Source organism: Myxine glutinosa, unplaced genomic scaffold (genome assembly GCF_964187855.1).
Source record: "Myxine glutinosa unplaced genomic scaffold, kmMyxGlut1.1 SCAFFOLD_125, whole genome shotgun sequence".
Lineage (NCBI taxonomy): Eukaryota > Metazoa > Chordata > Myxini > Myxiniformes > Myxinidae > Myxine > Myxine glutinosa.
In genome coordinates, this window is record NW_027616359.1 from 544,931 (window position 1) to 571,627 (window position 26,697).

Consider the following 26,697-nt stretch of genomic DNA (forward strand, 5'->3'; position numbering starts at 1 on the left):
TCCAGGCAGAGCAGATATTTGGCCACAATGCTGGTGAAGTCGCGACTCCGGCTCAAGAAGTTAGGAAAGGAATTTGAAATGTGTTCATGGTGCCAGCGATAGTTTGCCTCCTATTTGTGAAGAACACCATGGGATATTCGATGTCCTACAACTAATTCCGGCACAAGGATGACCAGTTTAAAATCCATCCGAGGGAGGGCACACACATTGATGAATCACCCTGCCTATGAAACACAGGAATGACAGTTTATAGCTGGGCTGGGATTCAAACCCAGGCTAGGCATCTCACATCAACGACTATAAGATATCTCATGGGAACTAAAAAGAAGGAAATAATTGATATAATAAATAAATAAATAGAGTAAGACCACCCATTATGTCGTCACGCGATTATAGCAATACCCTACTTGCGTCACCTCAACTCACATTTACGTCGCTTTATAAGCCACACCTTTGATTCTCGAACATTTTCAGAACTTGCAAGACTGATAAAAATGCCATTATACATCGCAAAGTACCAAATTGGAAGATTGCAAAATCGTCGACAGAACTACTGTACGTTTGTGTACTTGAATATAGCTGGCATTACTCAAAAACAGAGGAATATCATCGGTAAAAAGTGAAATACAATATGTGAAGTGGCAACATTAAGAACGCATCACAAGCTTATCCTAGTAATGCTAATGATAACTAGAACGACACTTCGACGTCGTGACATCGACCAATACGCCCACATTATTACATCATTACACATACAGTACTTGTGCCATGTTTCATATAAATCCATTCAGCTGTTCTCAAGTATCACCTTTTTAGCTGACATGACATATGACCTTACCAAAATCACAAAATCACCTCATTTCTCACATTTGATGAAAAAATGTAATCAGTGCATCTTCGCATCATTATACATACTATTATGTCGGTGGGGTAGAGGAATATCTGGAGCCAGGTAGATCTGTATAGGAAGGTATTCGACTGTCGCGATAAGGAATCTACCTGTAATAAGTTCTATGTTAGTCAGGTTTGCCGGGATAAGCTGTATTGATGTCCCCACTACGAGGGAGCAGGGCGTGCTATATAGTGCAGGGATTATGGATAAAGATTCCTTTGTTCGTCGTCCCCTCTGTCGTCAAACCTTTGTCCCTTATGGCAATGCACACCTGTAAACACTTAGATAGGCCCTTTAGCGCACACAGTAATTAAATCCCCTTCCCTTACAACGACTTTGGAAGAAGCCAGATCGGGGCACCGCCGGGTGGCCGCCGTCAGCTACACCACCAGCTAGGCCTAGCAACATCGCGTGACACGAGCTATGACCACGCCACAGGGAACATGTGATTGGAGGGAAGGCGATAGAAGGTTCGGTGGAAGGCACTGGTTGGTGGCGCGCCAAGGCTGACGTCACCGCCCAGGTTATAAAAGGGCGCTGCAGGACATTTTTCAGCAACTCCAGCTCTAGCTCTGTCTCTTGCACGATATCTCTCTGTGCTTGAAGCTCTTGCGCTTCTTCTTGGTCTTGAGAGGTCCTGGTGGTCGTTGGTTCACCATATGCGTGGTGCAGGAGCGAGGCTCGGTGCTGTGAACGGGCGGGACCTCGTGTGCGAACGGCGAGGGGTTTGGAGCGAGGGCGTTGGCTTGGGCCTAGCGAAGCGTGCAAGGCGGACGGAGGGTTTCTCCGCACCGGAGCTTGGAGCCATGGTGGATACGACACGACTACAGACGGACAGTTAAGATGCACCACATTTCACAAATACACACCATAATGCTTATTTTCCTTTCATTCATTCCTGTGTCCTGTTGTTGATTCTGGTGTGTGGGATCCCAATATAGGATTTAGTTTATTTGATTGCCGTCACGTTTCATTGTATCGGGTCCGTGAATAAATCTCTATTTTTGTACATTCTAATTCGTTGTTCGAGTTCATTAATTTTCCTGCAGGATCGAAGCTGCCGTCGGTTCGCTGAAGGTAAGCGCTTTTGCCGCAGCTTCCACTTCCCTTCTTCTTCCCGCGCTACAGAAGTAAAATCCGTGTTTGATCATCGCCTCCAGTAAAGCCATTTTGGTCCATCCGCGGTCCTTGGTGTTAACCCTGAGGGATTCGCATGACAATACTTATATCAAGTTTAGGCAAAATCCCATCACCGATTCGCAAGTTAGAACAGTGACAGATTTTTTTTACTTAACGGGACCTCTGACCTTTGACCTCTTGCCCCAAAAATCGAATCAATAATTCTTCAAATCATTAAACATACCTGTGCCAAGTTTGAATTAGATTGCTTTCGTCGTTCTCAAGTTCGACACCTATCACAGACTTTGACCTTTGACCTCTTGATGCCAAAATCAAATAAGTTCATCTTTGTATCAAACGATACGCACTTGGACCACCTATGGTCAGAATCACATCACTGGTTCACATGTTATCACGGTAACAGGATTTTTACCTAACATGACCGATGACCTTTAACCTCATGACCCCAAAATCGAATCAGTTCATTTTTAACTCATTATACATACCTGCACCAAGTTTGACTAACATCCCTTCAACCCTTCTTAAGTTAACGCAGTAACGAAATCCTATCACGGACGGATCCACAGACGTACCTATGGTCATATGGACGGAAGGACATCCGGACGGACAACCTGAAAACATAATGTCTCTGGCGACTTCGTCGGTGGAGGAATAAAAATTATTTTGATTTAAATCGTTTTGATAATCGTCGGACATTTCAGGAAAGCATCCGTGACACAAACCGAGCAATTACTGGAAAAAGGTAATTGAATGTCTTGCTTACCACGACATGCCCCACATCGAACTCTGGAAGTACTCTATTCTTATAACTGAAAGTACGCTTATCATCTTCACCATGACGGAGAGAACATCCTGGAAAGAAGAGGCAAAATGAACATAAAACAGATATTGAGACAGAAAAAGATCAATGGAGAGAATATCACCGTGTTCAGATGTGTGTACATTGTGGAAATGAGACATCAATTTCATCAATGAGTCTTTGTCTTATTCTTTGCCAGCCAAATGTTCACAAACCATATCCCTTCCTAAGAAGTCAAGGGCTCAGAACATGCAGAATTGACCCAAGTCTTTCAGGAACTGGTTGGCGAGGCCTGACATGATTGTATTGGGTAAAGGCAGGAATTTGTAATTTGCTCAGGGTGCCGGCGTTGACTTGCCAACTCGTCATGAAAGACACCATGAGATGTTTAATGTCTCTAAACTAATGTGACCAGACAGAATACCCAGCACAAGTTCCTTCAGAGGGACCACACATTTGTGAGCAAACACACCACCTGTGAAGCACCATTTGATTTACTGGAACGGATGGAATCACCAGGAAGGACATTGATCGAGCAATGCTTTCCACAGTTGGAAGCGAGGGGAAGTTGACATTTCTGGCATCAACCCTTCGTCGGACCAAAAAAGCCAAAAACAAGTACAGATAGATTCAAACTACACCGCCCCCATGCCAAATAATTAAATATCCTACGGTGCGGCATTGCTGGGGTGCCTCCGGCGCCCGGCAATACCGCAGTGCAGCTCATAGAGACTGCATTGCAAGGGAGAGGTGTACAATAAATTGATTGATTAATTGTATAATTAAAATCAATAAAATATTATCACAAAATATTTTCTTAATCAATTGGCGAATAGCAAAACTAAACCACTCGTGCTTCATCCAAAGATGTATCTTTTAGAAATTTAATTAAATAAGTCATTAATAAAAAATTAAATAATTAATTGATTAAATCAATAAATAATTCATCGATTAAATGATTAATCAATAAATCAAAAATATCCTTGATAGCCACATCACTTGGTCACTGTCATGTCCAAATATTAGCTTCCCAGCTCAAAAGGTGCCTGAGATATTGGCCAAATGAGAAAGAAAATAAATAAATGATTAATAATGAAAATAAATAAATAATAATCATTAAAAAATTAAATTATTAATCAATTCGGTCAGAGAACACATAAACCACCACCATTTCATCAGAATCTGTAACTTAAAAAAAAAAATTCTAAGTCATTAATCGAATAATTAAATAATTAGTCGATTAATTGATCAATTGATTAATTAATAAATCAAAAATAGCCTTTGCAGCCAAATCACCAAGTCATTGGCATGTCCAAATATCAGCTTCCTAACTCAAAATGTGCCTGAGTTAATGGTCAGAAGAGAAAGGAAATTTGATTAATTAAATAAGTACTTAATTCATCGCTAATAATTTAAAAACTCCACAATTAATTGATTATTCAAAAAACAAAAAATACAGTTTTGACAAAGGACTTGCTCACGATTGTGCCGAAATTTCAGCTTCCGAGCTCAAAGGATGGCAGAGATATCGCCCGGACAAACAAACAAACAAGAAAACAAGAAAACAACAAAGAAAGAAAACAACCAGAGTGAAAACTGAGTACTCCCTTTCAGCGTGCGTCACTGCCGAGCCCCCTTCGGTGCCCGGCAATGACGTTATGCAGCGCCTGGAGATGGCATAGGAAAGGTGCGGTGTGCAATTATCATAAAATATTTTCTTAATCAATTGGCTAATAACATAACAAAACCACTACTGCTTCATCCGAAGATGAATCTTTTAGAAATTTAATGAAAGTCATTAATAAAAATTTTAATAATTAATTGATTAATCAATAAATAATTAATTGATTCAATGATTAATCAATAAATCAAAAATATCCTTTATGGCCACATCACCTGGTCACTCTCATGTCCAAATATTAGCTTCCTAGCTCAAAAGGTGCCTGAGATATTGGCCAGATGAGAAAGAAAATAAATAAATAATTAATAAAGAAAAATAAATAAAGAACAATAAAAAATAAATAAATAATTAATCAATTCGCCAATAGAACATATAAAGCACCACCATTTCATCCGAATCTGTAAATCAAAAAAAATAAAAACATTAGTCATTAATCAAATAATTAATCGATTAATTGATTAATCAATAAATCAAAAATAGCCTTTGCAGCCAAATCACTTCGGGCACCATGGCCCCCTTTTTGAAGCAATGTTTTATGGCCGGATGCCCTTCCTGCCGCCAACCCTGTTAGTCGCCTGTTGCGACACACAGGGAATTACCAGTGACCTGGTACTCAATTTGCCGACCTCGGAAGGGTGACAGGCCTTCAACCCCCCTGGTGTTACTTCAGCGATCAACAAGGATTCGAACCCAGGATCCTTGGCATGTCCAAATTCAGCTTCCTAACTCAAAAGGTGCCTGAGATAATGGTCAGAAGAGAAAGTAAATGTATAAGAGTGCCAATTAATCGCTAATAATTAAATAGCTCATCAATTAATTGATTAATCAAAAAACAAAAAATACCCTTTTTGACAAAGTACTTGCTCACTATTGTGCTGAAATTTCAGCTTCCCAGCTTAAAGGATGGCTGAGATATCGCCCAGACAAACAAACAAACAAACAAACAAGAAAGCAAGAAAACAAACAACCAGAGTGAAAACCGAGTACTCCCTTTTAGCGGGCGTCATTACCGAGCCCCCTTCGGTGCCCGGAAATGAGGTTATGCAGCGCCTGGAGATGGCATAGGAAAGGTGCGGTGTACAACAGTCCGACACAGGGCCTCACGTGCAAGACTAGCTCTTTATTCGAAAGTGCACGATCAGTTTGAGAAGCAAAGCAGACTGCACAGTTCAGAGGTAAATTCACTACATCTGTACAGCCTTGTAGCTGGTGTTGGGCCTAGCCCTGGTGTTGGGCTAGCGGCTAGGGTGCCGGCTTAGGATCCTAGGATCCTGGGTTCGAATCTCGGTCGATCGCCGAATTAATGCCAGGGGGGTTGACTCAGCCTGTCATCCTTCCGAGGTCGGCTAATTGAGTACCAGTTCACTGGTAATTCCCTGTTTGTCGTTGAAGGCGGCAAAAAGGGTTGGCGTCAGGAAGAGCATCCGGCCGTAAAACATTGCTTCAAAAAGGGGACCAAAAAACAACAACTACCACGGTCCCCGAAAAGGCCAACCCCCGCTTTGCGGGGAAAAATGGCCTCTAAACGGTGGTTGTACAGCCTTGTAGCTGTGATGGAGGTGCTGGCTCGGAACGTAAAGGAGGGTTTACCGTGGGAGTTGTTGTATACAGATGATCTGGTGTTAATTGCAGAATGTATGGATGGACTGAAGGAGAAGATGAACAAGTGGAAGGAATGTATGGAGACAAAAGGTCTGAAGGTGAATATCAGAAAAACGAAGGTGATGGCAAGTGGTAAAGCATGTGGTGAGGTAGAAAGAACTGGGAAGTGGCCGTGTGCTATGTGCAGGAAGGGTGTCGGAGCGAATTCCATTCAATGTACAATGTGCGCTGAGTGGGTTCATCAAAAATGTAGTGGTTTGAGAGGGTCATTAACCAGTGTGGCAGCTACATTCAAGTGTAAGGTGTGCACAGAGGGAGCTGCAGATGGAGGAAATGTTGAGTTGGATCTTGGAGATGGCGTGAAGCTGGAAGGTGTGAAAACATTTTGCTACCTCGGAGACATGCTGAATGGAGAAGGTGGATCAGACTCGGCAACGCTTGCGAGAGTGAGATGTGCATGGAAGAAGTTTCGGGAACTGAGTGGCGTGCTGACGAGGAGGGGAGTGTCGTTGAAGATGAAGGGAAAGGTGTATGCTGCATGTGTGAGAAGTGTTATGATTTATGGGAGCGAGACATGGGTAATGAACATAGAGCAGCAACCAAGGCTGGAAAGGGTGGAAATGCGAATGGTTCGGTGGATGTGTGGAATATCGTTGAGAGAGAGGAAGACAAATGATGAATTGCGAAGGATGATGGGAATAGAGCCTGTGATGGATGCTGTGAAGAGAAACAGGTTGAGATGGTTTGGTCATGTGTTGAGGAAGGATGAAAGTGACTGGTTGAGAAGAGTGATGGAAATGAATGTAGAAGGAAATGGAGGACAGGGAAGACCGAGAAAGACTTGGCTAAAGAGGGTTGAAGAAGAAATGCGGGTGAGGGGGTTAACAAGGAGAGATGCAGAAAATAGGGCAAAATGGAGAAGATTGTCATGGGGACCGCAAAGCTAACCCCCGCTCTTGCAGGGAAAATGGCCTTAAAATGCCTGTTGTTTGTTGTTGTTGTTGTTGTGTACAGCCCTGTTGGACACAGTATAATTTATAAATGGTGGATTCTCTCCAGGAAAAGGATAAAGGAATAATGGTGGAAAAAACACACAAATATGCATCTGAAACAGTGTTGGACAACAACAAAGAAGGCAAATTTATGTTTGTGGAAGGATGTTAATGGGATTTATATTTTCGAATCAGACAAAGCAGGCTTTTTCCATGTTCTATTTAGCACAAACAAGACTGTGGAGTACCAAGCATCATTGGCTAAGAAGGCAGATGTACCGTTGATGCAGTGTCCTCAGCTGGTGATGAGAGGAATTTGGAATTCGCCCAAGGTGCCAGTGATAGCTCCCTCCTCTTTGTGAAGGACACTATGTGATCTTTAACACTCACCACCTCATGCTGGCAGACGGGACACCCAGTTTAACCACCATCTCACGTCATCCATCCTCCTGACCATGATCTTTCTGAACCGCATTAACCCTTCCCAACCCAAACCTATTACTTGCTTCCTTTGAGCGTTTCCTCCACCTCAGTGATCATGCCGTTTTATATTTTCATTTTAAATTAATTTGCTCTCTCACCATCATCTGGTACCGTCTACAATCCAGAGATTGCCTCTTACGGAACACCATTCAAATGTTTATTCAGCAGCTGTATCTTTAACTTCCTCATCTATTCCATCATCTTGTCTGTCCATTTTAATCCTTGTCTTCCTCCTCTTCCATCAATATCACCAATCAGTATTGTTTTGTATTGCTTGAGGTGATGCTCAGCTTGGCCAAATATTACACATCGGATGCCTCTGCACTAAAGTTACACCTGTGACCGAGTGGAGCTACTAAAACACCGCCATGGCGTTCCTGGAGGATCAAAACAAAAAGTCTGGAGCATTCACGGGAAAGATTACTGTGATGAGAGGAAGTTGTTTGTATCACTGTTATGAGGAACAAGCAGGCACCACCAGCAAATTGAAAAAGAAACAAATCAACAACAAACATTTTCAGGTCACTCTTGTTGTACTTGTAAATGAGACGATAATATATTTTGTGAAAAGATTATTTCTCAAAACTCACCAGTTCGCAGCTTTTCCCCAGCAGATACATTTGTTACTTGGGGTTCAGCATACTCTTCCTCAACAGATTCATTTATCACTTTAAGCTCAGCATTCCTGCAGAAAAGAAAGATTTTGTAAAGCTGTCGTTAAATAAATGTCACAAATAAGAAAATGTGAGAATAAAAATGCAGTCAGGCAGGTGAAAAATCAGACTGCATCAGGTATTTGTGTTTTCTACATTCAGACAGCAAACACCACCACTAACTACACTGTGCTACCCCACCAAGCATCTTCAAATACAGTTGACAATGAAGCCAAGAAATGTCACGTGTAAAGAGGGGGTGAAGATCACTAAATATATATTTTTAACCACACTTTTTTCTTTCCCCTTCGTGTCGCAAGCTCCTACACTCACCTCTGAGCTGTGTAGCCTGGGATAGAATCCCGGGTCAGCAATATGCTGCCATCCTGGTAATTCACAGAAAGGATGATTCGTCAATGTGTGCCTTACTTCGGATGTACGTTGAACCTGCCTGCAAATGATGCTTTCCACAGCCACGTGCATTGTACTAAAGAAGATCTATCTGCATCTCAAAGAAGGAAGTGCTTTAATGGGGAGTCGAAACAGCCCAACATTTAATCAAAATGCAAATTTCAAATACAGTGCTCACTTCCAGCAATCCTCCACATTAGTGAGCGCTGACTTTGAAAGTTCAAGATTGGATGCACGAGGAAAGTGTAATGCATGTACTGCATCTAAACTTTAAGAAGTTTATACTAAGAACTAACTGGAGGAGTGATAGGAACCCAAGAGTGGCTGTGAATGGGAAAGTGTCTGCCTGGAAGGATGCAAGTCATTGAGTACCTGAGGGCTTTGCTAGCGGGGAGGGTGACTGTGACACCCTGCAAGGACTAAAAACAACACCTGAGAAAGGGTCGATGAGCTCCCTTCAGTAGCCACCAGCCTTCCAGTACGGATATGGGGTCTTTTGAAATACACCCAATGGGTGTAGGAAAATTAATTTTTCCACTGGCCTAGATACCCCCTCCTGCACAGTGGTCCTGTGAAGACGTTTCCTCGTTTCAGGACTAGATGAAGGTTTTGCCAGTTTTTCCTTTTCTTTTTCCTTGTAGCTCTTTCCATGTAGTGGCTTTCAGCCTTGTTTTGGGAAAATAGTTTTTTTAATGCCTCTGCCCTTGAAGGTGGCCGGAGGCATTATGTTTTCGGGTTGTCCGTCCATCCATCCGTACGGGCTAAACCTTGTTTTTCTCAGCAACCACGTGCCCGATTGAGACGAAACTTTGAGGGTAGGAGTGGCACCCATGCAGAATGTTTTTTATGATAATTGTGACGTCATAGGTGACGTGGTATGGCAGCCATCCTCGATTAAACGCAAGTAATTAAAAAATTATTTCCCAGAAACCGCTGAATGGAAAAATTTGAAACCTGGCACATTGTCAAGTACTCCCAATGGAGAACAAAAGCATGATAATGATGTCATCATTGGTGAAGTGGTATCCCAGCCAAAAATGTTTTAATTGAATTCCTTATCCTATAAAGAATATAATTAATTGAATTCCTTATCCTTATCTGTGATCTGTGATCTGTGAGAGGACCTCTCCGGGCTCTGTGCCCCTTCACTCCTACCTGGCATGGCTCTGAGGTACTCCACCGCTAGGCTTCTTCAACTCAACAACCACTCCACTCCGCCATGCATCTCTGTCATCAAAAACCACGGACTCCTACGACGACCCAGATACATCCATAGAGGCTCCGGTCGCAAGTTTGTATATTCCCAGGCAGGTCACTCCATCCCCTCACTCTGGTCAGCTGAGCGCACTCTCACCCGTCGACTACGTCATCACAACAACATACACGAACGCGCCCCCTGTCTGCAAGCCCTGGCAAAATCACCCGAGTCCATCCACACCATACAAAGCAATATGAAGCTTACTCTGTTCAATACCCGGTGCCTCAACAATAAAAGCCACATCCTAAACGACTTCATTCTGGACAATAAACTGGACTTTCTCTGTCTGACTGAAACCTGGCAACAACCTCTGGACTACCTCTCACTCAACCTCACTACACCCAATGGTTACTCATACATCAACAAACCACGCTCGGAGGGCCGAGGTGGTGGAATTGCTGTAATACACTGACAGGACATCAAGACCAGCCCCGTCTCCATCTCATCTGCTCCATCATTTGAACACCTGGCTTTTAAACTTTCTGGTCACACACAGTCAGTCATGGCAGTTGTCTACCGCCCTCCCAAACCACACCCATCATTCCTGTCTGACTTCTCTTACTTTCTGACCCAGCTCTGTTCCTTCTCCCCCTCAACCCTCCTCCTCGGTGATTTCAATATCCACATGGACTCCACTGATTCCGCAATAACAGCTGACTTCATTGATATTCTTAATTGCTTTAACCTCACTCAACATGTCAACTTTCCCACCCATAACCGTGGTCACATTCTGGACCTTGTCTGTTCTATTGGACTACATCTACACCATCTCTCTGGCTCTGACCTCACTCTCTCCGATCACTTAGCCATCACTATGACCATCAACATTCCCACCCCAGCACTAAGGCAAAAACGCATAATCAACTTTCGTAAGCTAAACTCTCTTTCACCTACCTCATTCTCATCTTCCCTCTCCGAAAAACTGTCCACCTCTCCCTTCGTTGATTTGCACAGCCCCTCTGACCTCACTGACTACTACAACCACACTCTCTCCTCCTGCCTTGACCAGCTTGCGCCTATAAAAACCAAAACAGATTCCTTCACCCATTCTGCTCCCTGGTTTACCCCTGAACTCCGCCTGATGAAAACCCGTGCCCGCCAACTGGAAAGACTCCGTAATAAAACAGGTCTCACAATCCACTCCGAAGCCTACAAAGACCACCTGCAGCATTACAAAGATGCCCTTTCCCACGCCCGCTCCACCTACTAATCTCAAATAATCCACTCTGGCTCCGGAAACCCAAAAGCACTCTTCTCCACAATAAACAAACTCCTCAGCCCCCTGGATACCACCACCCAGTCATTCACAGTCGACAACTGCATTTCTTTCCTTTCATTCTTCCAAAGCAAGATAGACAACATCTACAGCAGCTTAACCACCACCGCACCTGTTCCCCCTCTAACCATCTGCCCCCCCTTTATCCTGCCAACCCCTATCTCAGTTTTCCCCAGTCTCCCCTACTGACCTCTCTGAACTCCTCACAGGAATGAAAACTGCCACCTGCACTCTGGACCCCATCCCCTCCAGCTTTGTTAAGGCTTGCCTTCCTGCTCTCTCTCCACTTATCACTGCAATGATAAACTCCTCCCTGTCTACTGGCATCGTCCCACCATCCTTCAAAATCGCTGCTGTCACCCCATTCTGAAAAAACCTGGACTCAATCCTGACACCCCAAATAACTTCAGACTCATCTCCAACCGACCCTTTCTGTCAAAAGTTTTGGAACGCGCTGTAGCCACTCAACTCAAACATCACCTCTCTGCCAATAACCTGTATGAAACATTCCAATCCGGATTCTGCCTCAACCACAGTATGGAAACTGCACTCCTCAAAATCACCAACGATCTTCTTCTCTCCTCCGACGCCGGTAACCTCAACATGCTCATCCTTCTCGACCTCAGCGCTGCCTTTGACACCATCAATCGCATCAGCCTCCTTACCCGACTTGAAACCACCTTTAACATCACTGGCACTGCCCTTTCTTGGATCAAATCATACCTCTCCGACAGGCACCAGTTCATCTCCATCAATAACTGCAAATCCCCCACCGCTCCCCTCCCCCAAGGTGTCCCCCAAGGTTCAGTTCTCGGTCCCCTCCTCTTCATCCTGTACCTGTTCCCCCTTGGTCACTTAATCTGTCGTCATGGTCTCCAATTCCACTGCTTTGCCGATGACATCCAGCTTTTCATTTCTGCCAAGTCAATTTCCACCGTCACCCACTCTGAGACCTGGTGTTGGGCTAGCGGCTAGGGTGCCAGCTTAGGATCCTAGGATCCTGGGTTTGAATCCCGGTCGATCGCTGAATTAACGCCAGGGGGGTTGACTCAGCCTGTCATCCTTCCGAGGTCGGCAAATTGAGTACCAGTTCACTGGTAATTCCCTGCTTGTCGTAAAAAGGCGACAAAAAGGGTTGGCGGCAGGAAGGGCATCCGGCCGTAAAACATTGCTTCAAAAAGGGGACCAAAAAAACAACAACAACCACGGTGCCCAAAAAGGCCAACCCCCGCTTTGCGGGGAAAAATGGCCTCTAAAGGTGATTATATTTTATTTTTTACCCACTCTATCCTGACAAACTGCATCACTGAAATAAAATACTGGCTTCAAATCAACTTCCTCAAACTAAACTGTGATAAATCCGAAATAATCATTATTGGACCAAAAACGCTCACCAAATCCACCCACAAATTCACCCTCAACATCGACGGTATCCCAGTACCACCTCCCCTCACATCCAGAATCTTGGCATCATCTTTGACCAAACCCTCTCCTTCGACAAACACACTAAACAGATCACCAAGACAGCCTTCTTTCATCTGAAAAACATCGCCCGTCTCCGTCCATCCCTCTCCTCCACAGCTGCAGAAACCCTCATCCACGCCTTCATCACTTCCCGTCTGGACTACTGCAACAGCCTCCTCTATGGTTCACCCTCAAATATCATCAATAAACTTCAATACATTCAGAACTCCGCTGCCCGTCTACTCACCCACTCCCGGGCCCGGGACCACATCACCCCCGTCCTTCACAAGCTCCACTGGCTCCCCATCTCCCAGAGAATCCAGTACAAAATCCTCCTTCTGACATACAAAGCCCTTCATAACCTGGCCCCATCCTACCTGACTGACCTCCTCCCCAGACACTCCCACACGCACCCTCCACTCTGCTGCTGCCAACCTCCTGTCCCCCCCCCCCCCATCCGGACCAAACTCAGATCCTGGGGGGACAGGGCCTTCTCCATCGCTGTTCCCACACTCTGGAACTCACTACCTCAAACCATCAGAGACTCCTCCTCACTCACCACATTCAAATCATCACTCAAGACCCACCTGTTCAACACTGCATTCAACCCCTGATCGTCTCTTCTCCTTCCTTTCTGTTTGGTTTTTTAATTATGTATTTTTGTCTCTTTTGTCTTTGTTTTATGTACCATGTTAAAGCGTCTTTGGGTTTCTTGAAAAGCGCTATACAAAATAAGTGTATTATTATTATTAAATCTGAAATTGCATGTGCAATATCTATGACCCATTTTTATTGAAATATTAAATTTGTGACATCATAGGTCACATGGTTTGGCAGCCATATTGGATTTAACCTAAAACCTTTAAAAAAAACAACATCTCCCGAACCACCAAAACAATTGACTCAAACTTTTACGTGTGTCATTGACTAGGCATTGCGATTAAAGGATAATCAAGAAAACATCATTGGTCACATGGTGTGGCAGCCATATTGGATTGAAGGAAAATATTAAATAATTATATCTCTGAAATCGCTTACCCTATCGATGCGAAATTTTATAAATATCACCTATCACCATTGTTGCATATAGTTTGAAAATGCCGATTTCGTAGGTCACGTGGTTTGGCAGCATCTTGGATAGAAAAACGTGGCGTGGCAGCCATATTAGCTTGAAGCCAATATTTTTTTAAAATCCTTCTCTGAAACTGCTTCACTGATCGATGTGAAACCTGTCATGGCTGGTGAAAATGTGATACTTGAAAACAGCTGAAGGGATTTAAATCAAACTTTTTCATTTTTAGGACAGTGAACGAGGGCATCTACCCATTGTGGAACTACTTGGAGGCATATTGGTGACGCAGTCACATTGCTCTCGTTATATATAGTCTTCAAAAACTAAAAAAAATACTCAAAGTTTGCATGTTGCCTAAGGGTACCCCAAGTATGGTTTCTGTCTGGGTAGCATATCTGTGGGAGTGGATTCAGAGTGAGAAGGAGACCCCAATTCTCTCTCCGTAAATGTTTAGTCCCACCCCGTGGTATCGGTATCTGGTATGACAATTCTTCTTCTTCTTGAATAAAGAATGTTTAATCAACTTGATAATGTGCATTCTAGTGATTCCCACTTCCAACTCCCATTCCTTCCTTTCCTCCATCAAAAAATGGTTTTCATTGCAGTGTTACGCAGAACGTATCACGGTCTGCACTGGGGTAGTTGGTTACCTTTATATCCCTGTGCACAATTTCCTGGGAGTGCATGTGCTCAACAAAAACAGCAACAGCAAACGTTAAATGAACGACACAAGAATTCCAACATTTCTTTTCAGAGCTAAGCACCACACAATACACTCCACGACAGCACACATCTCACTTACACCGTGCATCCACCTGCATCGACACCTCATTGAGACCTACGGGGCCAAGCCTGTTTACATGAGGGTGAGGAACGAGTCACCAACACGCACCAACTTCTTCCTTTATGTCCCCTTTTCTATATAATTCCCCCGGATGAACGTGGCGCCCACCTGTATTTTGTTTAAAGCCGGTTGTACAAGGGGTTTCATTGAATGCTAAGGAGAGGATTGTTTCTTATGTCACACTGCATTCTCTTGAAAATAAGTGCCTGTTTAATGCAAGATTTCTTGTTTCCAAACCTGCTCGATTGTCTTTCCTTCATTGGTTAGACATAGCATACAATAAATAGAAGGGAGGTTGTGCCCCACTGATTCACTATGCTAGTCCAGCCGGAATCCCACATACAGTTTCGCTCAGCCGTATGTAACAAAAAGATAAAGGTGGGAACCGAGAGCAGTCACTATCTGACGTAACTAATTAGTCACCGAGAAAGTAAAGTGACAGTTAGCCGCAGGGATTCTGCCAGATTTTAATCACCTTGGATGGCGGAGTTGTCCACGACTCGTCGGCTTCAGGGTCTTACGTCAGGAAGCATTCCGAGAGAAGCCACCCCATACCAGGAGATGTACCCACAACAGATGTTTGTTCATCCACTGGTGATGTTTCTGCCCCTCCTCCACAATATTCTCATCTCCATGCACACCAACACCAGCCCATCACTACCTCAACACCCAACACCTTCTCCGTGACAAGTACATGAAATGATTAATTTAATGAATGTGGTGTTCATTGAGAGCAGGCATTATGGGAAAAATGGCCTCCTCAAAGTTCCTTGTATTGGTTGACAGTATTGTTCGTATTATTCTGCTATAATATTGAACAAAGAAGTCGTTGCATCCTTTGTTATGGATCAAATATTTGCAAACGAAGATTAATATTTTGATATGTCTGGTTGAAGTGGTATTCCGTGTATCACATCCCTCTCCTCAGATCAGGTACCTCCTGACGCTTGTCATTTGCACTTCTCGATGGACATTCTTACAACCTTAAACTTCATCTTCTTCTTCAGATACCTCTCCCTAACTTTTTAGTCTGGCTGTGGGACCAGGTGTGGCACAAGGTTTTCACGGATCGGTTGACCAATCGTTTTGTTGACTGGCAAGAATTTGTCATTTGTTCAGGGTACCGGCGATAATTTGTCAACTCTTTACAAGAGACGTGTCAACCCAGGTTAAAGAGCTCAGGGAATCACTCAGCCCTGAAACCTCCAAACAATGGTACAGAAAATATTTAAGGAGCAAAATGTGATCGAGATACGACAGGGAGAGTTTGAATTTCCTTAAAGGAATACCATTTCTATTGCGAGCACGTTTCATGCCAGGTCATTCCAAAGGGATATTTTCTCTTACTCACACGTCAGGTGCAGTGTCACCACAACACTTGTTCTTCTTATCATGTGTGGTAAACTTTTGCCTAGGTTGAAAAAGATTGAAAAGTCAGTTTCTTCTACATGTGATGCGGTAGATACATCCTAAAACAAGTTTAAAAAGTCACGAGGAGGAAAATAAAATTATTTACTTCAGACGCTTCCAACAACTGATTTTCTTTGTCTTGGATGGTAAAGACTTGTTCATCTTTGGTTCCCTGCAAAAGAACAGAACTCTTCATCGACAACTGAATACAAATGTGCTAAATCGGATATCATTCCAAAGGGATATTTTCTCAGACTTACACGTCAGGTGCAGTGTCACCACAACACTTGTTCTTCTTATCATGTGTGGTAAACTGTTGCCCAGGTTGAAAAAGATTGAAATGTTATCTTAATGAACACGATTAAATAATTAAATAGATATATGTGGGAAAATTACATTCCCAGACTGGGAATCGAAGCCAGGTCGTCTGGAAAACCGTATCAGTGCTCTGTCATCTGAGCTATCTGGGCGACCCTGACTGAGTATGCAATTTTCCCACATATGATTGCCACTCTTTCCTTCAATGCTTCCGGGACACTCGCTGCCAACCATAGGAGAACTAACGGCCTGAACACGAGAGCTGGAAGGTGTGAAAACATTTTGTTACCAAGGAGACATGCTGAATGGAGAAGGTGGATCAGACTCGGCAACGGTTGCTCGAGTGAGATGTGCATGGAAGAAGTTTCGGGAACTGAGTGGCATGCTGACGAGGAGGGGAGTGTCATTGAAGCTGAAGGGAAAGGTGTATGCTGCATGTGTGAGAAGTGTTATGATTTATGGGAGTGAGACATGGGTAATGAAGGTAGAGCAGTAACGAAGGCTGGAAAGGGTGGAAATGCGAATGGCTCGGTGGATGTGCGGACTATCGTTGAGAGAGGACAAATGATGAATTGTGAAAGATGATGGGAATAGAGCCTGTGATGGATGCTGTGAAGAGAAACAGGTTGAAATGGTTTGGTCATGTGTTGAGGAAGGATGAAAGTGACTGGGTGAGAAGAGTCATGGAAATTAATGCAGAAGTAGATGACGGGGAAGACCGAGAAAGACTTGGCTAAAGGTGGTGGAAGAAGAAGTGCGGGCAAGGGGGTTAACAAGGGGAGATTTAGAAAATAGGGCAAAATGGAGAAGATTGTCATGGGGTCTGCAAGGTTAATCCCTGCTCTAGCAGGGAAAATGGCCTTAAAATGCCTGTTGTTGTACTAGGGGTTTCATTGAATGACAGGGATAGGACTGTTTCTGATGTGACACTGCATTTTCTTGTGAATGCCTGTTTGCCTGTTTAATGCAAGATTTGTTGTTTCCAAACCTGCTCGACTGTCTCTTTCTTTCATTGGTTAGACGTAGCGTACAATAAATAGAAGGGAGGTTGTGCCCCACTGATTCACTATGCTAGTCCAGCCGGCATCCCACCTACGGTTTCGCTCAGCCGTATGTAATAAAAAGATAAAGGTGCGAGCCGAGAGCAAATTCCCTAACTGACATAACTAATTAGTCACCGGGAAAGTAAACAAAGTTAGCCGCAGGGACTCTGCCAGATTTTAATCATCTTAGATAGCGTCCGTGGTTGCTTAGCAACCCGTCCGGTCGAAGAGTTGTCCGCCACTCGTCGGCTTCAGGGTCTTACGTCATGGAAGCAGTCCGAGAGAGGCCACCCGTTACCAGGCGATGTACCCGTAACAGATGTTCGTTCATCCCCTGGTGATGTTTCTGCCCCTCCTCCACAATGTCCTCATCTCCATACACTCCAAAACCATCCCAACACCCAACACCTTCTCAGTGATAAGTACATGAACTGATTAATTTAATTAATGTGGTGTTCATTGAGAGCAGGCATTATGGGAGAAATGGCCTCCTCAAAGTTCCTTGTATTGGCTGACAGTATTGTTGGTATTATTCTGATATAATATTGCACAAAGAAGTCGTTGGGTCCTTTGTTATGGATCAAATATTTGCAAACGAAGATTAATATTTTGATATGTCTGGTTGAAATGGTATTGAGTATTGGTATTGAGAAGTGGCATATAAAAATATTTAAGGAGCAAAATGTGATCGAGATACGACAGGGAGAGTTTGAATTTCCTTAAAGGAATACCATTTCTATTGCGAGCACGTTTCATGCCAGGTCATTCCAAAGGGATATTTTCTCAGACTTACACGTCAGGTGCAGTGTCACCACAACACTTGTTCTTCTTATCATGTGTGGTAAACTTTTGCCTAGGTTGAAAAAGATTGAAAAGTCAGTTTCTTCTACATGTGATGCGGTAGATACATCCTAAAACAAGTTTTAAAAGTCACGAGGAGGAAAATAAAATTATTTACTTCAGACGCTTCCAACAACTGATTTTCTTTGTCTTGGATGGTAAAGACTTGTTCATCTTTGGTTCCCTGCAAAAGAACAGAACTCTTCATCCACAACTGAATGCAAATGTGCTAAATCGGATATCATTCCAAAGGGATATTTTCTCTTACTCACACGTCAGGTGCAGTGTCACCACAACACTTGTTCTTCTCATCATGTGTGGTAAACTTTTGCCTAGGTTGAAAAAGATTGAAAAGTCATTTCTTCTACATGTGATGCGGTAGATACATCCTAAAACAAGTTTAAAAAGTCAAGAGGAGGAAAATAAAATTATTTACTTCGGACGGTTCCAACAACTGATTTTCTTTGTCTTGGATGGTAACGACATGTTCATCTTTGGTTCCCTGCAAAAGAACAGAACTCTTCATCCACAACTGAATACAAATGTGCTAAACCGGATGTATATACATTCTCCATTTCAACAACTGACACCACAATTCCCCTGCACTAAACATCACATAAAATTAAAAAATATTGGGAAAATGTGCATAAAAAATAACAAAAAAACCCCCCATGATTTTGGTTGAGATGGGCAGGTGGACAAATGAATGTGCTCTCAATGTTTGTTCATCCATCAGCTGACACACCTCATTCCCTGATGATGCTCCTGTACGTCCTGCGCACTCTCGCACCACTCCTTCCTCCCGCCGGCAAGTGATAATAAGTAAACTGGAGAGTTCATAGAACACCTTACTCCCCACAGTCTTGACAAAAAGGACATACGATGCGTCTTTTCAAATCTTTCTTTGCCTTTCCTAGCACGATCTATGTTTCCTACGAGCCGGGATTTTGTCCAAATCTTGATTTACCCAAAGCTGAGAGCATGAGCTCATCAAATTTGATTGGTCGAGATGGGGTAATATTTTGTCCAAGTACTGCTGAACTGGAGGTTTTTCAAAACTGGAGGTCAAAAAGGCGATTTGTGTTCTAGTGTTCGAGTATTTAATTCATTTGAAATAAAATGTTTTGAAGGCTCTAGAAAAAATATTTTCAGAAGTTTACCGCCATTGATATTTTTACACCACCTTATTTAACACGTTGAATTCATTATTTGTGCCTGGTGCTTGTGTTTTTTTTATGACGTCACAAAAACAAGAAGTTTCATGTTTGGAATGATTTTCAATTTCATCCTCCTGACAGACAGGCAGACAGACTAAAACAATTATCTTACTCCTCTGTGCGCTCGGGACAAGATTCCGAACCAATTTCAGAGTCAAACGAGGTGGTATTCATAGAATACTTACACTGTGCAGTCAACTTGGTGTGAGCCAACTCTTCTGTTTTAGAACGTTTCTTTTTTTTTTGATCCAATATGGCTGCCAGACCACATGAGCGATAACAACATAAATGTATAATCTCTAAATAATTGTTGCATAGATCATGCTCGATATATTTCAAACTGATCAGACTAAGCGTTGTCCATGTCGAATTATGACGTCATAATTATGGCACCAATGACATCATCGTTAACACCTATTCCCCATATGGAGTTATTTACAATGAGCTGCGTTTCAATTTTTTTTCCATAGAGCGGTTTTGGAGATGCAGAGGTGCAACGTTTTTTGGTTTTTCCAAGATGGCGCCTGTAACACATGACCTATGACGTCATGATTATCATCAAAATATGCTAAAGGAGGAGGCGCTCCTATAGTTTTTTCTTTTTAATAAATTTGCAAAACTTTCTGAAATCCTGTTTTCTCTTTGTCATTATGGGGTATTGAGTGTAGATTGATGAGGGAAAAAATGAATTTCAACGATTTCAGCATAAGGCTGCAACATAACAAAATGTGAAAAAAGTGAAGGGGTCTGAATACTTTCTGAATGCACTGTACCTAAGTTCGCGAGCGCAGGGTAACTACTGCTAATCTGCCGTTTTATGTTCCGATTTGTGTTGTCGTGATCAAAATATCAAGTGAAATTGAAATGAAGTTTGCTCCCCGATCATAGACACAGAGTGAACCAACTGCTTAACCTTACCTTGCACTTTGCTCATGGGGTAATAAACTGATGAATTCACTGAAATGATGGGGTGGTGGGACCAGGCGAGAGGGGGTGGGGGGGGGGGTGGGAATGTGTGAGCGGGGATGTGGGAATATGCGAGCGGGGGTGCGGGAATGTGCCAGATGGGGTGCGGCAATGTGCCAGATGGGGTGCGGGAATGTGCCAGATGGGGTGCGGGAATGTGCCAGATGGGGTGCGGGAATGTGCCAGATGGGGTGCGGGAATGTGCCAGATGGGGTGCGGGAATGTGCCAGATGGGGTGCGGGAATGTGCCAGATGGGGTGCGGGAATGTGCCAGATGGGGTGCGGGAATGTGCCAGATGGGGTGCAGGAATGTGCCAGATGGGGTGCGGGAATGTGCCAGATGGGGTGCGAGAATGTGCGAGAGGGGGTGCGAGAATGTGCGAGAGGGGGTGCGAGAATGTGCGAGCGGGGGTGCGAGAATGTGCGAGCGGGGGTGCGGGAATGTGCGAGCGGGGGTGTGGGAATGTGCGAGCGGGGGTGCGGGAATGTGCGAGAGGGGGTGCGAGAATGTGCGAGAGGGGGTGCGAGAATGTGCGAGCGGGGGTGCGGGAATGTGCGAGCGGGGGTGTGGGAATGTGCGAGCGGGGGTGCGGGAATGTGCGAGCGGGGGGGGGGGGGGTGGGAATATGCGAGCGGGGGTGTGGGAATATGCGAGCGGGGTGTGGGAATGTGCAAGTGGGGGTGTGGGAATGTGCGAGCGGGGGTGTGGGAATGTGCGAGCGGGGGTGTGGGAATGTGCGAGCGGGGGTGCGGGAATGTGCGAGCGGGGGTGTGGGAATGTGCGAGCGGGGGTGCGGGAATGTGCGAGCGGGGGGGGGGGGGGTGGGAATATGCGAGCGGGGGTGTGGGAATATGCGAGCGGGGTGTGGGAATGTGCAAGTGGGGATGTGGGAATGTGCGAGCGGGGGTGTGGGAATGTGCGAGCGGGGGTGTGGGAATGTGCGAGCGGGGGTGTGGGAATGTGCGAGCGGGGGTGCGGGAATGTGTGAGCGGGGGTGTGGGAATATGCGAGCGGGGGTGTGGGAATATGCGAGAGGGGGTGTGGGAATGTGCGAGAGGGGGTGTGGGAATGTGCGAGCGGGGGTGTGGGAATGTGCGAGCGGGGGTGTGGGAATGTGCGAGCGGGGGTGTGGGAATGTGTGAGCGGGTGTGGGAATGTGCGAGCGGGTGTGGGAATGTGTGAGCGGGGTGTGGGAATGTGCGAGCAGGGGTGTGGGAATGTGCGAGCGTGGGTGTGGGAATGTGCGAGCAGGGGTGTGGGAATGTTTGAGCGGGGATGTGGGAATGTGCGAGCGGGGGTGTGGGAATGTGCGAGCGGGGATGTGGGAATGTGCGAGCAGGGGAGCGGGAATGTGCCAGATAGATTGTGGGAATGTGCAAGAGGGGGTGCAGAAATGTGCGAGAGGGGTTGCGGGAATGTGCAAGAGGGGTTGCGGGAATGTGCGAGAGGGGGTGTGGGAATGTGTGAAGGGGTGTGGAAATGTGAGAGGGGTGTGGGAATGTGCGAGAGGGGGTGTGGGAATGTGTGAGAGGGGGTGTGGGAATGTGCGAGAGGGGGTGTGGGAATGTGAGAGAGGGGTGTGGGAATGTGCGAGAGGGGGTGTGGGAATGTGCGAGAGGGGGTGTGGGAATGTGTGAGAGGGGGTGTGGGAATGTGCGAGAGGGGGTGTGGGAATGTGCGAGAGGGGGTGTGGGAATGTGCGAGAGGGGGTGTGGGAATGTGCAAGAGGGGGTGTGGGAATGTGTGAGAGGGGGTGTGGGAGAGGGTGTGGGAATGTGCGAGAGGAGGTGTGGGAATGTGCAAGAGGGAGTTTGGGAATGTGCGTTATGGGGTGTGGGAATGTGTGAGATGGTGTGGGAATGTGCGAGATGGGGTGTGGGAATGTGCGAGAGGGGGTGTGGGAATGTGAGAGATGGAGTGTGGGAATGTGCGAGAGGGGGTGTGGGAATGTGCGAGAGGGGGTGTGGGAATGTGCGAGAGGGGGTGTGGGAATGTGTGCGAGGGGTCGTGGGAATGTGTGAGAGGTGTGGGAATGTGCATGTGGGGGTGTGGAAATGTGCAAGAGGGGGTGGGGAAATGTGTGAGAGGGGGTGTGGGAATGTGCGAGAGTGGGTGTGGGAATGTGTAAGAGGGTGTGGGGGAATGTGCGAGAGGGGGGTGTAAGAATGTGCGAGAGGGGGGTGTAAGAATGTGCGAGATGTGGTGTGGGAAAGTGCAAGATGTGGTGTGGGAAAGTGTGAGATGGGGTGTGGGAATGTGCGAGAGCGGGTGTGGGAATGTGTGATGTGGGGTGTGGGAATGTGTGATGTGGGGTGTGGGAATGTGTGATGTGGGGTGTGGGAATGTGCGAGAGGGGGTGTGGGAATGTGTGATGTGGGGTGTGGGAATGTGCGAGAGGGGGTGTGGGAATGTGTGAGAAGGGGTGTGGGAATGTGTGAGAAGGGGTGTGGGAAAGTGTGAGAGGGGGTGTGGGAATGTGAGAGGGCGTGTACGGCAGAAGGGGGAGGGGCGAGGAGGTGTAGGGGGGAGGGGGTAGGGGGGAAGGGAGAGGGGAGAGGGAGTATGGGGGGATGGGGAGTCGGGGGGTGGGAGGTAGGGGAGGGGCGGAAACGTGCGAAGTGGGAGGGGGTTGTGAGTGGACGACAATTGTCAATGCCCCTGAAGGCCCCGTATTTCTCATCCTTTTAAATGCTGAACGATAACAGAGGAAGCAGCACAAACCATTTTTAAAGTCTATGGCATGACTCGGTCAGGCTTTGATCCACCGACATCCCCTCATTTGTAGCGGACACTCTCATCATTAAAGCACCGAGTTCGCTTTCCCCGATTGGAATTACAAGGGTTCTGATGAGGGATTGAAAAATCGGATTATTCGATGGATTGCAGCGTTTGGAAAGTATCTACATATTTAGTACGTACGCAATTCGGGTGTCTCATCCTAAACCACCTCACAGAGATCTACCATCTAAAACACAATGTGTGTGTGTTTGTGTGTCTGTCCCCCTTCATAAGGCTAGGTTTTGAAGGCTTTGAGTAGTGCTTTCGGAGGGATATGAGTGGGGGGAGGGGGGGGGTTAAGGGGCAATCTTTTAACATGACTGTGTGTCCACCGGTTAAAAGACCGAAAACGCTCTGAGGACCCAAAATACCCCAAGGACCCAGAAGACCCCAAACACTCAAAATACCCAAAGACCCAAAATATCCTGAAGACTGTAACAGGCACAAAAGCTAACGAAGACCTCAAAGACCCCAAGGACTCTGAAGACCCAAAATACCCTGAATACCCCGAATACCCCAAAGACCCAAAGGACCCCAAGGATCCAAAAGACCATGAGGATCCAAAAGACCATGAGGATCCAAAAGACCCAAACAACCCCAAGGTCCCAAATGACAAAAAGGACCCAAAAGCCCCAATGACTCAGAAAACCACCAAAATACCCCAAAAATCCCAAACCCCAAAAACCCACAATACACTGAAGACCCAAAAGACCCGAAAGACCTAAAAGACTGAAAAGACCCCCAAAAACCTTAAATACCCAAAAGACAGAAAAGTCATTGAAAACCCAATTGACCCCAAACACCCAAAAGACCCCGAAGACTCTTAAATACCCAAAAGACCACAAAAACCCAAAAGACACTGAATGAATGAATGAATGATCGTTTTAAGGCCATTTTCCCCGCTAGAGCGGGGGTTAGCCTTGCGGGTCCCATGACAATCATGGTTCCGTGTTTGAGGCAATGGTTTTATGGCCGGATGCCCTTCCTGGCGCCAACCCTTAGTCGCCTCTTACGATGCGCAGGGATACGGTGTACCTATTCTAAACCAGCGTACACACCGGGATCATTCATCCCAACAAACTGGTACTCAATTTGCTGACCTCGGAAGGATGACAGGCTGTGCCAACCCCCCTGGTGTTCATTTAGCGATCGACCGAGATTCGAACCCAGGATTCTAGGATCCCAAGCCAGCACCCTAACCGCTAAGCAAACACCAGGCTGAAGACCCCAAATTCCCCAAAGACCCAAAAGACTGAAATGACCCCAAGACCCTTAAAGACCCAAATGACCCCAAAGACACCGAATACCATTAAAGAACCAAGACTACAAAGACTACAAAGACGCAAAAGACCCCCAAAAAACCTTAAATACCCAAAAGACCATGAACACCAAAAATACCCTGAAGACCCCCCAAAAAAACAAAGACCCTTAAATATCCAGAAGACCCAAAATACCACAAGACCCTTAAAGATCCAAAAGACCACTAACACCCAAAATACTCAAAATACCCCAAAGACCCAAAATACCCAAAAGACCATGAAGATCCAAAGACCCTGAAGATCCAAAGACCCTGAATATCCAAAGACCCTGAAGATCCAAAGACCCCAATGACCCTTAAATACCCAGAAGACCCAAAAGACAATGAAAACTAAAAGAATACCCCAAAGATCCAAAAGACCCAGAAGACCCTTAAATACCTCAAGGACCCAAAATACCTCAAAGACACTTAAAGACCCAGAAGAGCAAAAAGACCCAAAAACCCAAAAGACCCCAGAGACCTAAAATATCCCAAAGACCCAAAATACACTGAAGAACCAAAAGACGCGAAAGACCCAAAAGACTGAAAAGACCCTAAAGACCCAAATGGACCCCAAATACCCAAAAATTTGGAAAGACCCAAAAGACCCGAAGACCTCAAGGACCCAGAAGACCCCGAAGACCAAATAGTCCCTAAACACCCAAAATACCCCGTAGACTGTTAGACACAAAAGACCATGAAGACCCAGAAGTCCCCAAAGGCCCAAAAGACAGAAAAGTCATTGAAAACCCAATTGACCCCAAACACCCAAAAGACCCCGAAGACTCTTAAATACCCAAAAGACCACAAAAACCCAAAAGACACTGAAGACCCCAAATTCCCCAAAGACCAATAAAGACCCAAAGACCCAAAAGACTGAAAAGACCCCAAGACCCTTAAAGACCCAAAAGACCATGAACACCCAAAATACCATGAAGACCCCCCCAAAAAAACAAAGACCATTAAATATCCACAAGACCCAAAAGACCCAAAATACCACAAGAGCCTTAAACACCCAAAAGACCACTAACACCCAAATTACCCCAAAGACCAAAATACCCAAAAGACCATGAAGATCCAAAGACCCTGAAGATCCAAAGACCCAAACGACCCTTCAATACCCAGAAGACCAAAAAGACCATGAAAACTAAAAAAATACCCCAAAGATCCAAAAGACCCAGAAGACCCTTAAATACCTCAAGGACCCAAAATATCTCAAAGACCCTTAAAGACCCAGAAGACCAAAAAGACCCCAAAACCCAAAAGACCCCAGAGACCTAAAATATCCCAAAGACCCCCAAAAAATCTAAAAGACCCAGAAGACCAAAAAGTCCCTGAAAACCCAAAATACCCCGAAGACCCTTAATGACCCCACAGAACCAAACAATCCAAAACACCAAAAAGACTCTTAAAGACCCTGAGGACCCAGTGGAACCCAAAGACCCAAAATACCGAGATGACTGAAAAGACCCAAGGACCCCAAAGAGGCAGAGGACCCAAAGGACCCAAATGACCTAAAACATCCTGAAGACCCAAATTAACCTGAAGATCCCAAGGATGCAAAAGAGCTTGGGCATCCAACAAACCCAAATTAACCAGAGGACCCAACCCAAGAGACCCTTTGGACTCTGAAGACCCAAAAGAAGAGTAATTATGTCTCTTACATTGGAATTGTAGACGGTGGCTTGCAAACCGAGCCTCAAGGTCGGTGTATGGAAGCGTTTTTTTAAATCACAATAAATACAAAGCACAGGGAGACGACATTCGCTGAAAGTGACGTGCAAAGTGCGGAGAGTAAAACGAGTGTTCATTTACGTCTGTCGAACGTCGAATAAAAAAAGATGAGAAAGGCACCCTACGAAGCACCCCTGGGCCGTGGGCCCTGACACCGCCACTTGGCCAGTTGGCCCAGACTTCAACACGCTCACGCCGCTGCTGCACCGTCAAAAACTGCTCCAACCCGTCATTTTTGGCGGGCTTTATACTCGTAATTAATAAATAATAAACGCCAGTCGCCACTGCGTCATTTTCCTGAGGAGGTGATGCCGGACGTACATCGATTAGCACGCAATACTCGACTTGGAGATAAAATTCACTTGATGTTGTGAAAACCCGTATAACTATAAGATACCTTCGTTGCGATGTCTTCTTACGAAGACGCATCTTGGGAAACAAAGACAGATCGAACGAGGGGAGGAATAGGAGAAGGAGGAGTGTGTTGAGAAAATTTCAACAAAAAATTCGCTAGCTCCCGAGAAAA

General features: G+C 45.3%; 1 protein-coding gene across 1 annotated transcript; it reads right to left on the bottom strand.

Moving 5' to 3' along the window:
• Positions 1 to 7,891: 7,891 nt before the first annotated feature.
• LOC144888921 (uncharacterized) lies at positions 7,892 to 26,376 on the bottom strand. Its single transcript, XM_078768679.1, has 9 exons — positions 26,253 to 26,376; positions 18,615 to 18,680; positions 18,451 to 18,510; positions 18,297 to 18,362; positions 18,132 to 18,191; positions 16,084 to 16,149; positions 15,919 to 15,978; positions 8,180 to 8,274; positions 7,892 to 8,040 (listed from the first exon to the last, which is right to left on the bottom strand). The coding sequence occupies exons 2-9, from the start codon at positions 18,668 to 18,670 to the stop codon at positions 7,892 to 7,894; spliced, it is 612 nt and encodes a 203-aa protein (XP_078624805.1). The 5' UTR covers positions 18,671 to 18,680; positions 26,253 to 26,376.
• Between the last annotated feature and the right edge of the window lie 321 nt (positions 26,377 to 26,697).